The sequence below is a fragment of the Lepus europaeus genome, chromosome 7 (genome assembly GCF_033115175.1).
Source record: "Lepus europaeus isolate LE1 chromosome 7, mLepTim1.pri, whole genome shotgun sequence".
In the NCBI taxonomy this organism is placed as follows: Eukaryota; Metazoa; Chordata; class Mammalia; order Lagomorpha; family Leporidae; genus Lepus; species Lepus europaeus.
In genome coordinates this window covers 110,792,149-110,809,743 of record NC_084833.1, presented here as the reverse complement: position 1 = coordinate 110,809,743, position 17,595 = coordinate 110,792,149, and the positions used below count along the sequence as shown (strand labels likewise).

At 49.5% G+C, this 17,595-nt stretch overlaps 1 protein-coding gene across 1 annotated transcript in view; it reads right to left on the bottom strand.

Moving 5' to 3' along the window:
* The window catches only part of UBASH3B (ubiquitin associated and SH3 domain containing B), a 145,767-nt gene that overhangs the window by 32,783 nt on the left and 95,389 nt on the right, over positions 1-17,595 (bottom strand). The window contains exons 2-3 of the mRNA XM_062197224.1: positions 1,149-1,202; positions 260-446 (exon numbers count right to left, since the gene is read on the bottom strand). Of these exons, the coding sequence (XP_062053208.1) occupies positions 260-446; positions 1,149-1,202 (241 nt within the window). The remainder of the gene's footprint in view (positions 1-259; positions 447-1,148; positions 1,203-17,595) is intronic.

Here is a 17,595-nt window from a genome sequence, read left to right as displayed (position 1 = left end):
AGTCCTGGCTGGTCCCTAGGAGCTCATGGTCACCCTACCACTACAGCAAACCTGGGCAAGTGGCTCAGCAGATGTAAAGACAGAGGAGAGCCAGTGAGACCTACCCTGGACCAATGGATCCCAGGGAGGTCCCTCCAGGCCTGGGAGCCCCTGACTGTTTTGCTCTACTCCTGAATGGCTAAGTCTTGCTCCAGGTCCTGAGAGGCCAGCTGGGATGCTGGCAGCCAGGCTCCTTGGAAGGTGGGGGACAGCTACTCACCATAAAGAACTGGCAGAGGGTGATGTGGGGAAAGATGTTGTGTGCCTTGTTCTTCCCGCAGATCTGCTTCGACTGCTGCCAAAAGTCCGACAGCTTCTGTGCCAAGGGGCCGGTGGGGCGGAGGTAGAGGACATATTCCCGGGGCAGGGGATCATCCAGGAAGGGGTCGCCGACGTGGGAGAACAACCTGGAAGATTAACCATGGAAGCCTCGCTTGACAGTAATGAAGGGGAGGAAGAACTGCACGAGACAGAACCACCATCCTTGTGTTCCACAACCTGCACTGTGCCTGGAAGGGTTTGCATTTGGGCTTTTAAAATCTACCCCTCCATGAAGCTCGCACTTGGTAACCAACTTTCAGATGCACAACTTGTGATCTGCTGGTTGTCGTTGGCTCCTCATCCCACACCTCCCTAAAAAGAGCCCAGAGCTGCTCTCCAGGAAGCATCCTCGGATAAACTCTAAATCCTTTCCCGGTGCTAGCACAGTTCCAAGGCATGTTGTGGCCCAGTTCAGTCAGAGATTAAACCCATGCGCCTTCAGAGTTAAGAGAAGCCCCCAGGAAGGCCGCCCTGGGGAGTGCTATCCTGGAAGGTTAGTGGGTCTTCCCCTAGGCTCACTTTCCCAGCATCCACACACCTACAGTGAATTTGTAAGAGGCTGGAGGGGGCAGATGCTGGGAGAAGGGTTCTCTTGGAAAGACTGGATTTCTTTACACAGCTCCAGAGAGAAGCACACCCTGGATCCAGGGCTTATAGCACAGTCTTGGGTTCATCTCCCCTCCCCCTGCCCAAGGGTCCCTTAGACAAAGACTGCACACCCCCACTCATCCACACACACTCACAGCTAATTACATGCTCTTTTCTCTATTTATTTATTTCATACCAACCAGTCACATGCCGCCTGAACACTTCTTCCTCCTGTGGATGCCAGGGCTTTTTGTCTGGAAGAAGAAAGCAAATTCTATTATTAGTATTTTTAGCTTCCTCTCCCTGCAGTGGCAAGAGTTGAGCGTGAAGGAGGCACCATCAAAGCCATAGTCCACTCATGTTCCCCGGATGCAGGGGAGACCCCAGCGGCAGGCTTCCCCTCAAGGGCCAGATCAAGGCAGACGGAAGTTAGGACTTGTAATTAATTTCCATGTCATTAGCATTGGATTTGCATGTAGCCCAACAACCCATGAAGTCTACTTTCAGCGGTTTTCACATTAGAGTTTTATTTTTGCTTCCCTCAAAGGTTCACGTCTTGGTTTGTCTTCCTTCCTCTTCACCCACTCCTTCCTACTGACCCAGATCCCCTTACAGGGCGGATTCTTGTCTGCAGCCCTGAGACAGAGTGGGTTAGGCAGCGGTGCTGCTGGTTATTGAGACACGGGGCTGAATGCCCACCAGGACAGCTGGGTTTGGATCAGCGCATCGTCTCCCTCTACCTCCCCCAAATCACCAGCAGCAGCAGCAGCAGCAGCAATAATAACCCCAAGGTGGATCTATTTTGTCTAACTATTTTCCAGACAGCTTTGGGGACAAGTAGTACTGGGGGAAAGAGTACGACCAGAGTGGAGAAGCTCGCGATCCCACGTCCGGAGAAACGGCTCAAAGCCCTCCTAGCAGTGGATCAGGGGGCCTTGTGCACAAGTCTACAAGGGAAGTTCTGAAGTGTTTAGAAAAGTCACCAAGAGCCAGCTAGTTCTGGGTTTGCATCCACCTTTGCTACTCATCCACGCTTTCATTCATTCGTGATTACGTTTATTCCGTAATTACCTCTCAGATCTCAAGGATTTTGCTAGCACTGTGCTGGGTTCTAGGAATACAGTAATGAATAAGACTTACACGATCCCTGTCCTCATGGGATTTTCAGTCAAGCAGGCATTAATGAGCTTGTATGGCTCATTATTTATTTATTTTTTTAAATGACATTGGTAGTAAGTGCAATGGAGGAGAAGCACAGGGAACCATTAGAACGCAGGACAGGGCGATCTAACCTGGTTTAAGGGGCCAGAGAGGCTGCATGGAGGAAGGGGCATTTCAAGTGAGACCTGAGGGGCCGGTGCTGTGGTGCGGTGGGTTAATGCTCTGGCCTGAAGTGCCGGCATCCCATATGGGCACCAGTTCGAATCCCGGCTGCTCCACTTCCCATCCAGCTCTCTGCTATGGCCTGGGAAAGCAGTAGAAGATGACCCAAGTCCTTGGGCCCCTGCACCCGCATGGGAGACCTGGAGGAAGCTCCTGGCTCCTGGCTTCAGATCAGCTCAGCTCTGGCCATTGTGGCCAACTGGGGAATGAATCATCGGATGGGAGACCTCTCTCTCTCTCTCTCTCCCTCTCCTCTCTCTGTGTAACTCTGACTTTCAAATTAATTAATTAATTAAAAAAAAAAAGTGAGACCTGAAGGATGTCGCTTATCTGGATCTGCGGGGGTGGAGCCCCCGGTACATCTACTCTCAGTGAACTATAAATGTTAAATAAAATAATGTACAACAGGAGCCTCAGACAGGGCCTAACACATTGTAGATAATCCACAAATGGTCATGCTCTTCCCTGTAAAGCACACTGACACAGGGCCCTTGGGAGGGAGAGGAGAAGGGAGAGATTTCAAATTGACCAGACACTCTTCGCAAGTATCCTCATCCGGACAGGCCGCTGAGCCCAACTCATCCATCCTTTCCCTACTTCCCTGTGGAGCAGTCAGAGTTATTAGAATCACAAGATCAGATGGGGAGGGCCCTCAGAGATCATCAGTGAGTCTCATTTCCTTGTTTGACACAAGGGAAAACTCAGGGGGGAAAGAAGTAGAGAAGGCAGCTGGGCTAAGGTGATGGAGGAGGGAAGGCCAGGCCCTGTCGCCCAGTTCCACAGCTGAAAGAGAAGTCAAAGATCTTCCTTTTCCCCTGTGGAAACCTGAGCACCGGGACCAAATGATCAGGATGAGAAATCCACCTTGTGAATGAGAACAGCCCTGGAAAAGACAAGGCCGCTTATAGTAAATGAAGTCATGGAGAAACCAGACAGGCCCCTGGGTCCCCTTGGAACACAAGCTGGTGCGCAAAAGGCCAGGAGCGACAACAGAGAAACCCACACGTCATCCCCACCTTGACAAGGTGCTTAATTGGCGCGAGCTGCAGCCCCGTCTGCCTCTGCCTGCTTGCTAGACATCTCATGCTTTTCCGCACGGAAACCTTGTTCCCACAAACGAACGCAAGCCACGATCTGTCAGAGGCTGGGATCTCTGGGGGATTCAATTCACCAAAAAAAGGGACTCATTGTTCTAAAAACAATTGGAAAAAGGAAAACTCATTTATGGCAAGACAATGTGCTATTTATATAAAGCATGCAATTTCTTTTTTTCTATGCCCCTCCTTCATGAAATATATCCAACTCAAATTTCATTTATTTCTTCTGAGGCACTAAGGGTATCCTCTAAAACTGAGAGATCTAATTAAGTTATGGTCTCCATAATGCACAAGACATGTTTTGGAAAGGGTTCAAAGAAAAAAATTGAGAAAGATAATTAAAGATTTGTTTGCAATAAGGCTACAATAAAAGGTTAAGGAAATCCAAACTCTTCTTGAAGAAGATAAGTCTAAGAGGGCCTCAATTTTGTGGAAGGTTATTGTATCAGCCACACACCTTTTCTACTTCTGGGCCAGCCAAAATAAAATAAGCTTTGCTTACAGCACAGTGAGCTCATGTTAGGTGTCAGAAAGAACATTCTGGAAGTAACATGCTTTACAGCTGTATTTTTTAGAAGTTCATAGAAAATAGTTATTGATCTGAAACACAGGAGTGCAATTCCCTAGGCAGGAGGCAGAAGGAGGAGCCAAATGCCCCTCTCCCTAGGATCAGGAGCCCAAGGCGAAGCCTGCTGCCCCTTCATCCACCGGCAGGCTGGGGAGGATTCGGGCTGAGTTTGTTCCCAGCACTCTGCCCACAGAACAGACTGAACATGGGATACAGGAGAACACATCTCCCCCTTCCTCTGCTGAAGAAAAACTGTTGCCATAGAGCACCACCTCCGTGGCCCATCCAGTGGGGCCCATGCCAAGGGCAGTGGGAGGTGTGGGGTGGACCCTCCACCCAGGCTGAGCCTCTGCATCTGCTACCCTCAGAATGACTCAAAAACTGGAAGAGAGATTGCTTCAGCGCCTGCCTGAGACCTTGAGCAAATGCACGAGTGTTTGTTACACTGAATCGCCTGTAGCCCAGCCATGGGATTACAGCAATGAATGTCATGTAGAGGGGATCTCGTTCAGCCCGGCGGGACACGCTGAAGTTCTGCAACTGTCCGTTTGACTTCTGATTCTAGTGCTACCCTTTCCGAGTCTGCCCGGGCTTCCTTCGGAGCGGAACAGGAGAAACAAAGAAAGATACACATTCCCATGCCTGCTAAGGTTGGGAAGCAGCGGCACGAATAAGATAAAAACAGTGGTTAATCAAAAACTCAGGCCAGCAGCTGCAAGGACATTAGCCGAAAGGGGAGCATCCAGCAGCGCCCGCCGCTGGCCCAGCTCTGCTCCAGCTCTGAGCCCCCCACTACCAACCCTCCACTCCGCTGATTCTGGGGGAGAAGTTGATCTGGTCCCAGGGGCACCCTTAAGTCTTTGGATGCAGCTTGCAAAGGAGAAACTCCTTTCCTGTTAACGTCCTCGGACAAAGCTGCCTTCCTTCCCTTCCCTTCTCTCGTTCCTTCCTTCCTCTCTTTCCCCTCCCCCCTTCCATGCGCCTTTCTTTGTTTCTCCATTCGTCCTTCTCCTCTTAAGGAACTCTTATCAGAAAGCAAAGACCAAGCCAAGAGAGGGTGAGCAGAGCTGTCTGACCAGTCGGCCCCTGTCCAGGGACAGCAGCCTCCGCTCTCCATGGTTGACTGGAGCCTGACTGAGCAGCTTCGGGCTGGTACCATTTCCAGGATTCTCCACCCCTCTCCCAAACACAGATTTTGGGCTCAACTGGGATTTCCTGTTTAATGATCACGCAGGATGACTCCCTCTGCAGGCACCCTCATTCTCTGGGGGTTCTGCAGGGTCCCTGGTCCTCCTGTTAGCTCAGTTCCTCTACTCTGAACACCAGCCACGGCCTGGGTCATCACTGGGTGTACAAAGGGGAGGAGAGCAAGGATCTTGCCTGGAGAGAGTTCATGGCCATACGGAAAGACAGAGACATACATGCAGCTTCTCACCACGCAATATGTGACAGGCCATGAGTGAGGTGTGCAGTGCGCTGAGGGAACCCAGAATAATAGCTGTAAATGCGAGGGGTTTCCTGGCCTGAGGTTCTCAATCTGCATCAAGTTACTCTAGGTCAGGGTACTAGAGCAAACCCAGAGTGGTGCCATGGGCTATTTTAAATGGTTTTAAAATTAAGTAACTAATTTATTTGAGAGGGCCCAGAGCGGGGGTCAGGGAGGGAGGCAGGGACAAAGAGACACAGAGTGCTCCCATCCACTGGATGATTCCCCAAATGTCCACAATGACCTGGACTAGGCTGGGTGAAGCCAGGGGCTGGGAACACAATCCCGGTCTCCCACTTGACCCAACCACGTGCGCCATCACTGCTGCCTCCCAGGGTCGGCATTAGCAGGAGCTGGAGTCAGGAGCGGAACCAGGACTCACACCCAGGCACTTCTGTATGGGATGTGTGTGTGTCTTGTTTTTTTTTTTTTTTTTTTTTTTTGACAGGCAGAGTTAGACAGTGAGAGAGAGAGAGACAGAGAGAAAGGTCTTCCTTCCATTTGTTCACCGCTCAAATGGCTGCTATGGCTGGCACACTGTGCTGATCCAAAGCCAGGAGCCAGGTGCTTTCTCCTAGTCTCCCATGCGGGTGCAGGGCCCAAGCACTTGGGCCATCCTCCACTGCCCTCCCGGGCCACAGCAGAGAGCTGGACTGGAAGAGGAGCGACCAGGACAGAATCTTAGCCCCAGTCAGGACTAGAACCCAGAGTGCTGGCGCCGCAGGCAGAGGATTAGCCTAGTGAGCCGTGGCGCCAGCTGCGTGCGCATGTGTGTGTATGTGTGTGTGTGTCTTAACCACAGGCTAAATGCCTGCCCCTAATTTTTTTGAGGCAAACATAGGAACACTGTTGGATAGCACAAAAGCTACTGGCTGGAGGTGTTTTGCATTTTCTTGACATGATGTTGTGAAGCTGGAGTTTTGGTAGCTACAGTAGCAAAAAGGAAGTGCTCAAAGAAAATCAGTATGAAACAAGAAATGAAAGTGGCAGTGTCCAGTCTGATTCTAAGGTTTGAGCAGTTGTGAAGTACCCAACAGACACACATATCCCCCTTGGTAAGTAATGATACTTATATATAACAACAAAATAAAGATAATTTGTCTTTCAATTTATGTGAGGTCTTCAACAAAGGTCTCAGAAAATGTGTATTGTGGAAAAAACTGTGCATGGATTTCAGAATACACTTATGTTTTAATTCCATTTTTCATGAACTTTTTGGAATGCTATCATATTTTTTTTCTAATGTCCTCTTTTTTTTTTTTTCAGATGGTTCCTAAGTTGTTGCAATACAAATGCTTAGGGTGTTTGAATCTAACTACTAAATAAACAGGACTGTACAGTATTTATGTTGGTCCATTGGCTTTAGGTAAATATTACTGAGACCCTAAGGGTGCCATGAATGAGAAAGCTTGGGGATCTGTCATAGAAGAAATGAGGTTGAATCTGGATCTTATGAGCTGAATCAGAGCTGATTAGATACAGAGGGGGAGGGAGAAAGGCAGCTGAGGTAGAGAAAATGGCATGGATAAAAGTGTGAAGGCAAGAAAACACTGTATGTGCAAGGAAAGCAGAGTTTGGTGATGCCAGAACAAAAATGGTGAAGCTGGCAGACAGAAAAGATGAAGCTGAAAAAGTAGACAAGCGTCAGCTCCCAAAGGTCTTAGGTGCTGTACTAGAGCTGTGAGATCTGATGGCACAGGCAGTAGGAACACTGGGGGGCTCTTCAGCCAGAGAGGCATGGCCAGGTTTGCATCCAGCACAGACTTCAGGGAGACAAAGCTTGGAGGCTGTTTAGGAGGCTTTGGCAATTGATTAGAAGGGTCCCCTGAGAGCCTGAACTAAAGCAGTGATAATGGAGATGATGGGAATGATGTTTGGATTGTTGACTGAATGAAGCTTAAGAGACTGGCTTGGTATTGTAGCTTGGATGGTGGAAACACTCTGAGGGAGAATGCAGGAGTAGAAGCATGTTTGAGCTGTTTGAATGGACATGTTTGAATGGACAATGAGATCAGTTATTGTTTCAGGCTAATAGCTGGACCAAGCATCATGAGCAGACACAACAGGTCTTGGTAGGCATAACCTTCTCAGAGCTCTCTTTCTTGCTTGACTAAAACTCCTTGGTCCTTTCTGTTTGTAATCCAGACACTTTTATTTTGAGCCATCTATCGCTTTCCTAGTTCCTGTGTAAGGAATACTTTTTGCTTCTGCGTCACTCAATACTGAGGTCAATAAATACTCAAGGCACCCCTGACCTAGGTGGGTAAGTTATCCTGGGCCCTCAGGTCCCTCGAGTCACTCATCTTTCACTTGACTTCTGAGGAAAGTCCTTCCCCTAGTTTATTGCCACCTGACAAATCTCAAGTATCTGACACCAGTTGTGAAAAACAATATCTATGCACCCATCCATCCATCCATCCATCCACCTACCTGCCTATCATCTATCTCTATCAATCCTATCTATGGAAATATATTTACTTAAAATAGTAAGACCTTGGTTAAATTAAGTACAGTTATGGCGTTTTTTGATTACTTGAAGCTGTATTGTCCTTGGCTTTGGCTTGTTGCTAGATACATATTCACGGCCCCAGGCATCCCATCTGCTCCATGCAATAGATCTCTGCCACCAAGTTCCTATTTGTTTAGGAAAAAAGAAGACACAAGATCAAGTGTGTAATCCTCCAAGTGGGTAAAACTCTCTATGTAATCAAGATAAAATTATATCTTTTCTTCATGTAGCTAAGATAATCTCAAATTTTGGCAACATTTAACACTAATTACAGGATTTTTAGAAACGTTCTCAACCTCCAGGATACCAGTTGTTAAATTTTCCACACCTAACACTTTGAATTCAATTAAAAGATGGCCTAATTAGTTAGATGTTTCATTCTCTTCCCTCAAAATCAGTTTCCTGGTCTGCTCCAGACTGGGGGATGGGAAATTTTCAGTAGAACCCAATTCCTGTTTTTCTTGATTGGAGAATCCAGCAACACAAAGAGGCTGTTTGGTACCACCAAGGAAATTGAAGGGATTCTACTAGGGTGTATTTGAAAAGCAATGCTTTTTTGGAAAGCTGTTTTAGGGAGAGACATCAGAAGCTCCTATTGTGCTTTATGAAGAACGGCCTGAACACTTCAGTTCTGAACACTTCCCAGGAGGACCTGAGGCAGCTCAGCAGTGTGCCTGAGCTGACAGCCACCTCCAGACTCCGGGAGGAGGAAAAGAAGGATAAGGAAGTCAGTAACAACTTCCTTTATGGACCAGGAATTTTTAACAAAGATTTATTTATTTATTTATTTGAAAGGCAGAGATACAGAGAGGTAGAGGCAAAGGCAGGAGAGAGAGAGAGAGAGAGAGAGAGAGAGAGAGAGAGAGAGAGAGAAAGAGAGAGAGAGAGAAAGACTTCCATCTGCTGGTTCACTCCCCAGATGGCCGCAATGGCCAGAGCTGAGCTGATCTGAAGCCAGGAGCCAGGAGCCTCTTCCAGGTCTCCCACGCGGGTGCAGGGGCCCAAGGACTTGGTCCATCTTCTATTGCTTTCCCAGGCCATAGCAGAGAGCTGGATTGGAAGTGGAGCAGCTAGGACTGCAGGTGGTGGCTTTACCCGTTTTGCCACAGTGCCGGTCCCTGGACCAGGCATTTAACAAACATTGAACCTTCTGGACAAACTGTAAAGCTGATGCCGTGAGAAGTCTTCCTGTACTGGGGCAGCTCTACCTGGCAGGTGCACCCTTGAGTCATCTCTGCTGTTGTCTCATTCCAGGGCCTGATTCTAGAGGCCGTGACTAAGACTGTGTGAATCACTGAAAGGAATATTGAGCACTCATCAGTCTTGGGTGGTTCAGATACTTAAATTTTTTTAAATATATAATTTGGTGTCCCAAACTGCTGGAGCCAATTCCTCAGTCTCAGTCTTTGGGTTTTATTGCGTCTTGGCAGTCCTCATGGGCACAGCGCTTCTGCAGCTTCTCCACGGAGCAACCTCTGGACCGCAGATCCATGGGAGGGACACCGGACCTTCATCCACTCACCAAGCGGAGTCATAGCATCTTGTGTACATCTCCGTTCCCTGGATTCTTTCAGGGAAGGAATACTCAGCGGGACGCAGGCAGCTTGGGATTTGTGGCGGTAAGAATCTCTCTCTGGAGAGTCCAGAGAGCAAACGGCTAAGGGCTTCCAGTCTAGCAGTCATTTTTGTCCCACTACAGGTGAGAAAACAGAGGCTTACAGTCCTTGGTCAGTAATACAAGCCAACAACTATTTATTAGCATGTAAGGTCCATGCAAAATGGATACAGAGGCCAGTGAGGTGTCATCCTTACTGTTTTATTTATTTATTTATTTATTTATTTGACAGGCAGAGTGGATAGTGAGAGAGAGAGAGACAGAGAGAAAGGTCTTCCTTTTTGCTGTTGGTTCACCCTCCAATGGCCGCTGTGGCTGGTGCATTGCGCTGATCCGAAGCCAGGAGCCAGGTACTTCTCCTGGTCTCCCATGCGGATGCAGGGCCCAAGCACTTGGGCCATCCTCCACTGCCTTCCCGGGCCACAGCAGAGAGCTGGCCTGGAAGAGGAGCAACCGGGATAGAATCCGGCGCCCCGACCGGGACTAGAACCCGGTGTGCCGGCGCCGCAAGGCGGAGGATTAGCCTGTGAAGCCACGGCGCCGGCCAATCCTTGCTGTTAAGGAGTGAACTACACATGCGCAGCCTCTCAGGTTCATAACCCGGCTGTTCCAGAGTCAGTTCTTGCCCATTCTTCCACGCGTCCACTGCACAGGCAGCCACCTCTTCACCGTGCGGAATCTTGCTGTTCCCCTCATCTGTCAGTGCTACTCAATGTGACCTTTGGAAAATCATTCTTGTCCTTCTGTGGTAAGCGGTTTGGGGAAAGGCAATTCACCTCTTCATTGTCAAAAATTTTCCCCTTAGTCAACTAATAGCACTCCCTTGCATTACCAGGACAGTGTAAGGGCCCACAGCTTTGAACAATGCCCTCACACCTGTCAAGTAACAATGCTGCGAGGGAAAAGGACTTTCCCACTTATTATCAAAGATTACTAGAAGCTTGGGGTCTCCTATACTTGTAGCTGACCCTAGACGACTGTCCAGAGCATTGCTACAGGAAAGGGGCTGGGGACATGGGTTGATGGCGGAGAGACTGGAAGCTCCATCATCCAAAGGTAGATGAAATAAAGCCCTTGCAGATGCATGCCAGAGCTGATGAGGACGGTCCCATTCCTGTATCCTGCTTGGAGTACCCATGTTGCTTCTCCTAACTGACAGCTGCTTCTAGGTCCCTGGCAGATTGGGATAGGCAATTCATGATAGCTGTGGACTCCTGGAGGCCATCAGTCTCACTCCGAGATGCCTCAGCCCGGCTGAACAGGAACCTGGGATGTATCCACTGTTTCCACTTTTCCTTTCACCCCTGAAGGTAGGCAGCTTTCGCAGCACAGGGCAAGGCCATCACTGCTCCATAGGGTACCAGAGGCACAGGGTGGTTAATAGGAGTACAGGAGTCTTCATACTGCAGTTGTAAGCTGGGCTGGAGATGCTGTCTAGAGTGGTGACGGGCAGTGGCATGTGAGTGCAGTTGCTTTGTATTGTGCTCTATGAAGTGAGGATAAAGGTCATGACACCCCAAAGGCAGTCTGGATGCAAGACGCAGGACTGGAACCTGTGTGAGCTCCCAGGGGACGCAGCCTCCACGTGACTGATGCTTTGGAGACTGGGTGACCGAATGGGCTGGGAGACAAGGATCCATTTCAGCCAATGGTTGCCAAAGAGGTTAATGAATTAAATTATCAACTACTTGTAGTGTGTGACTCTTCTTCTTTCTCTAAGGTAGAACTCATCCCCAAGAAAACACTGTCACTTCTCTTCCAAAGCACCCGTTGAGTCTTGGAATCTAGGGATTGGAGCAAGCAGCCCAGCAAATTTTCTCCTCCCCTTCACCCCCTAAATGAACTGGATGAGTGGGGATCCTTGAGTCTCAGATAAAGCAAAGGCCCCATTCACCACTGTGCAAGCAGGGAACCCGGAGCCTGGGAAGCATCTCAGCTGACAGCCTTCCTGATCTTTTTCCCTGGGAACCCAGGAAGATGTGGCCAGTATGTCTCTTGCTGGGCAGAATCCTGGAGACCTGGTCCAGACTCCTGCATGGCAGCAGAGGGAATCAGGATGTTGGGAATCTCAGCGTGTCTCTGTCTTCGGGTCTGTGTCTAAATTTCTCCAGCTACATCAGCAGAGGCCTTCTCTCTTATCTTCCCCCACCAAAAGTGAGAAAATCCAAACTGGTTCTCTGTAGAATGTCTAATGTCTAGATGTCTAATGTCTAATGTCTAATGTCTAGACATTAAAAGGCTTTCATGACTAAAACTCTCCAAACCCTTGCTAATCTAAAAAGGAGGAGTTCCCCCAGTATCTGATTCTATGCATCAGAATTGACTTGCTTCTCAGACTCTGGCTTACTAACCAGTCCTCTTGTGTTCTACCTTTTTATCAGTAGCTTTCCTTTTGCTGTCCTTTGGCTTCAGCGCGTTCTGGTGATGGACTATCCCCCAGGCGTAGAGCAGTTGGAGATGAGGATGTAGCAGATGAATGTAAAGACAGAGCAAGCCTGATTCCTGGCACTGCGGTGGCTAGGGATGGCAGTGCTTACAGAGAAAACAGGACTTCAAGTTCCGCAGCTCCTCTCATCCATCACCGCCCAGGCATTGAGGCTTTGGTTTCTGGTATATTCACCCTCTTACCTACCAGTGGTCACGAAGACCCACATCCACTCAGCCCCACCTTTCCTGGAGGGTCAGAGGCCAAACCAGGGAGGGAGAAGCATTTGAGGAGCAGCTAAAAGCAACCCAAACTAAGGGTGAGGGCAGCGGCAGGTTAGCCAATCCCTCCTTGCTAAACAGTCAGGGGCTGGCCAAATACTGTTGGTTTAATTGGTCTTGTAGGAGCTAGGATCAAGTTCCAGGTGCCCATTCCCCAAAAGAAGTCATGTCCCAAATTCGCCCTTTAGGTTTTGTTTTTTTTTGTTTGTTTGTTTTTTGTTTTTTCCAATGAGGAGCTAATGAACAAGCCTACAGGGAGATTGAGAATTCTAGAAAGATGTGGCATCCATCAAGTGTTCCAAAGTCCTCAAAATCAAGAATAGTAAATAGTGATCCCTTGGTGGCAAAGAAACTTTAGACAATCCTGCCCATTCCTCCTTAAGGCCAGACCAGGTTGTATCTACACTCTCCTTGGCCTGTGTAACTCCTCTTTACCTACAGACTTTAAGACAAGGAGATCTGACCATGAATCTTGGTCACCTAATGATCCCTGCACAGTTCTTCCATGGCTCTGAACTCCTTCTAACTGTACTCAAATGCATGTCACCCACTGCAGTATAAAATAACTTATTGTATCCCTTTCACAGCTGCTTCTTGTCCTCCAGTCCAGTAAAACAGGCTTGCCAAGAGTGTGGGCCGATCCGTTTAACAATCTTCTCCACAAAAGTCTCGTCCCATTCCCCCAGCCTCCTCCTTACGAGGCTGAGGGCAGGCGGCAGACAGCCCTGTCAATAACATCGACCATAATGGCCCTATCCACTTCCTTCCGAGGAAATGAACCTAATGCAGGGGATATATTGATCCTAAAGACCCCGTCTCAGACCCCGTCTCCCGGCAGTGCACCCTTTCAGCTGGCTGAGGTTAATGGCCTCACACGCAGCTGCCTTGGCCCATCTAAGAGTCGGTGGGGTAGTATACCTGCAGAGGATGCTACCCTGAAGTCATCCAGAGGGAAGGCAAATGCGCTGAGCTTTTAACAACCAAGCTAATTGAGGAAGGAAAAAAAAATGAGCCATTTGGGGGCTGAAGCAGACCTTCCAGCTCAAGAACCCCAACCTGCCCTGACGCCCCTCTGTCTCTCCTATCAAGACTCTATTTTCCAACCCATAAAGAGCCTATTAAGCAGCTCTCCTAAGGGGGTGGTTAGCAGGAAAAATGCTGTTTAAGTTCCCCGACGTTTTCACGTGGCAGAGCCCAGCAGCCCACATAGGAGGCCTTGTTTTATTCTCGCTCACAAGGGGCTGCAGCGCTGGCCTCGGCTGCAGGGAGGCAGTGGTTGGTAATTGGGAAAGCAGCCATTAGACCCTGGGTGGTGACATAATAAAGCACACGTTTCTTTGCTTCTGCCGCGCACCTCTCTCCAATCTAGACAATGCCTTTCCTCCTCCTAAAAGCACTGAGTTTTTGCACAGAGGCCCAGGTGGGAGTGTTTGCGGTGTAAAAAGAACACAATCTTGGGAGGCCACACTCTGCCTAGCTGCGGGACTGTGGACAAGTCAATTATTCCAAGAGGCCTTTTCCCCGTCTCATACATGGGCAGAACAATACCTACCTCACAGGGCAGAGTGATGACTAAGGTCAGGTAACACTTGAAGCGCTCACCACCGTGTCTGGCGTACATTAGGTACTTAACGCAAATAACATTTGCACACCTGCCTAGGCACATTATCAAGTCAAGCGTTGCCATTTTCCAAACATAAATGCGTGTGTTCCACCCTAATAGAACAATTTCCACACCACGGCACCAGGGCACCCAGATCTCTTCCTCTCTGTCTCTAGCTCACCAGTGTTGGTTGTTGACTCCGCAGAGAGAGGCCAGCTGGTTTGGGGGCAAAGGCGCCCGCTGAATAAGAGAGGGTGTGTCCTGGGGGGCCCCACCCCATGGAGGGTAGAGGGTTAAGGCAGAGCCACAGGGAGCCCCCAGATGTCCTTGGACGCCGGCAACCAGATGGGAACGGGCTCCTTTGTGTGTCACAGGGCCTGGGAGAGCTGAGAAGGCCTGGCGGGCCTGGGGGAGGACTAGACTGATGCTCCAGGTGGAACTTGCTGTGCGCTGGACGCTGTGTGGAGATTTTACGTAATCACTTTCCTACCAGCCCACGGGGTAGGGGGGCATCGTGGTTTTTCCGTCTCACAGCAGAGGAAAAGGTGCAACAGAGAGGTGACCTGACTCACTGAGCGTCACTCATTAACACGGGGCACAGGTGCACGAGGGCCGTGCCCTTCCCGGTCCTGGGTCTCAGGGAGGTAAGGGGCAGGGTGGAACCAGAGAGGCGCACCTGCTCCCGCTGCAGCCACTGCCAAGTGCGACTGGAAACAGCCCCCTCCCCCCATCCCGCCAAAAAAAATTTAAAAACAGGTCTGGGAGAAGCAGATGAAAACGAGGAGTCATTTCAGGTTGTGGATGACAACAGGCGCTGCCTTTCCCCTCCTCCCATTCCCGCCCCCTCCCTCTCTAAACCACTAAAAGGGGCTAAAAATATGGAAACATGGCTGGTTCTTGATTGTCCTGAAAGGGTTCCAGCCCCAAGCTGCAGAAGCAGCTCCGGCTGACTCACAGCCCTGCTGGGCCAGAGTAAAAGCACACAGACCAGACAGCGCACGCGCCACCGTCCGCGTCGCCCCCTCAAACCCTTTTCCACCAGCAGTGCATCACCACCATTCACTGGGTGTTTACTGGGGTCAGGCCCAGCACCAGATATTTAAATATACACGCTCCCGCCTCCTCAACCCTTCCAGGCAAGTGCCTTCACTGCCCTCACTGATCTGGTGAGAGCAGCCCCGCTCAGCAAGGTGGTGCATCTCGGCCCCAGGCTGCACAGCGCTGGCATGCCCAGCCAGTGGGCCACCTGTCGCCAGGCAGGCGGTGTCACTAGCAGCAGTGGCCGCTGTTTCTGACCACGGTAATGTGCATGGAGGGGGGATGAAATGCTGTAGGGATTTTCTTCAAAACATGACAGCCCTGCTCTCTCCATCCAGCACTCTACAGTTTGTTAGTTCATTCATTCCTTCAATTAAATATTCCTTTGGTAAGCATGCATGTACTAAGTCAGGCTCTGTTGCAAGACACCGTGCTAAGGGCTGTGAGTATGAAGGCAGAGACACGGCTCCTGTCCATAAGGGAAGTCACTACGTTATTACTTCCACAAAGAGATAAAGAAAAGGGAAGATGCTGACATTACTATGGTGAAAATTGTGTATTGTGCCATCCACAGATATTATCTCATTTAATTTTTTTATTTAAAAATATTTTTTAGATTTTATTTATTTGTTTGAAAGGCAGACTTACAGAGTGGGGAGGGGGGGAGAGAAAGAGAGAGAGAGAGAGAGAGAGAGAGAGAGATCTTCTTTCTGCTGGTTCACTCCCCAAATTACTTCAATGGCCAGGGCTGGGCCAGGCCTGGCAGGAACCTGGAATTTAATCTGGTTTTCCCATGTGGGTACAGTGGCCCAAGTATTTGGGCTGTTTTCTGCTGATTTCCCAGGCACATTAGCAGGGAGCTGGACTGGAAGTGGAGCAGCCGGGACCTGAACCGACACCCATATGGGATGCTGGCATCACAGGCAGCAGCTTAACCCCTGCATCACAACGTCAGCCCCATCTCTTTTAATTCTTACACCAATTTGGTAGAGTGAGTATTATGCCTTCGTGTTACGCACGGTGACCACTGTGAGTAAAAAGATCAGAACACTGTTCAGGCAATGCAGTTGGCCAGTGACGATTCCACCATCAAACCAGGAGTGATCTTCAAATCCATGTTCTTGTCAGCATGCCCACCCTGGACAAACCTCTGCCCACGGAATGACAGATGTCAGTTTCAACAGGGAGTATCTGAGTGAGCAAGGGTAAGTCCTGGATTTGGAGAATGAGCTGAGCGTTTTCTATCAGCAGGATGGATCACTCTCATGAGATGTGAGGGGGGACTGCTGAGGGAGGGCAGGAGACACCCCAGAGGAGAAGCCATCCGCGGCCACTTCAGTCCTGCCAGCGGACGCGCGTGACAAGATGTGACGCTCTTCCAAACCACACTGCAGGTCAAATTCTATCAAAGAAAATATGCTTGTGGAAAACCCCCCTGCACTGTCAAACCCCACTCTGCTGGCCATGCATTTTAAGAGACATTCATGGATGGGAAAATCCACTAGCAAAAGAACTAAACAGACTTGGAGTTCCTGGAATGAAGAGGTGACCAGCGTGAATACGAACAGGTTATGTTGGTGCAAAAAGAAGATTCAGTGCTGCAGGGATTCAGAGCAAAGCACGTTGGCTAGCTTAGATCCCTGCGGTCATCCAACGTTCAAGGTGGCCCACCCCACAGATCTTCATCTGCAAACCGTGCACAAACATACCACGCCTCACTGCTGTCTACCTCTGAGCGTCACTCTGGGGCATTCTGGTCCTGGGCTCTAGTCTCACACTTTTCCTGCATGGTCAACTCTACCCTCAGTTACTTGGCTGCTTCCTGTCTGTCCTTTAACACTGCACTTGGGTTTTGTCTCCTTCCGGAGATGCTTCCGACTGGGTGGGCACCCATAACACTCTGCCTGCTTGTAGCATAGCATCTTTTTTAAAAAATTTTATTTATTTATTTAAAAGTCAGAGTTACACAGAGAGAATAGAGGCAGAGGGAGAGAGAGAGAGAGAGAGGCCTTCCATCTGCTGGTTCACTCCCCAACCAGCTGTAACAGCCAGAGCTGCACCGATCCAAAGCCAGGAGCCAGGAGCCAGGAGCTTCTTTGGGGTCTCCCACATGGGTGCAGGAGCCCAAAGACTTGGGCCATCTTCTACTGCTTTCCTAGGCCATAGCAGAGAGCTGGATCAGAAGTGGAGCAGCCGGGACTCGAACAGGCACCCATATGGGATGCTGGCACTGCAGGCAGCAGCTTTACCCGCTACGCCACAGTGCTGGCCCCTACTTTGCAGTTCTAATAGCTAGCACAGTATTTGGCACATAGAAGGTGATAAATTTTTAAAAAAGTGAACTTTCTGAAGATATTACAGGTACATATGTCTGGTGTGGGGCACAGAGCCTAAGATGACACCCTAGTCATTCTGTCTTCTGGTGTCACTCCTTCGTATAATCCCCTCTGCTTGAGTATAGGTGCAGCTCATGACTTACTTCCTTTTAAGAAGAATATTCATTTATTTGAGAGAGAGGGAGAGAAAGACAACGGGTCAGAGAGACAGATAGCTTCCATCAACCGGTTCACTCCCCAAATACCTGCAACAGCTGTGGCTGGTCAGACTGAAGCCAGAGCCCAGAACTCAATCCAGATCTCCCA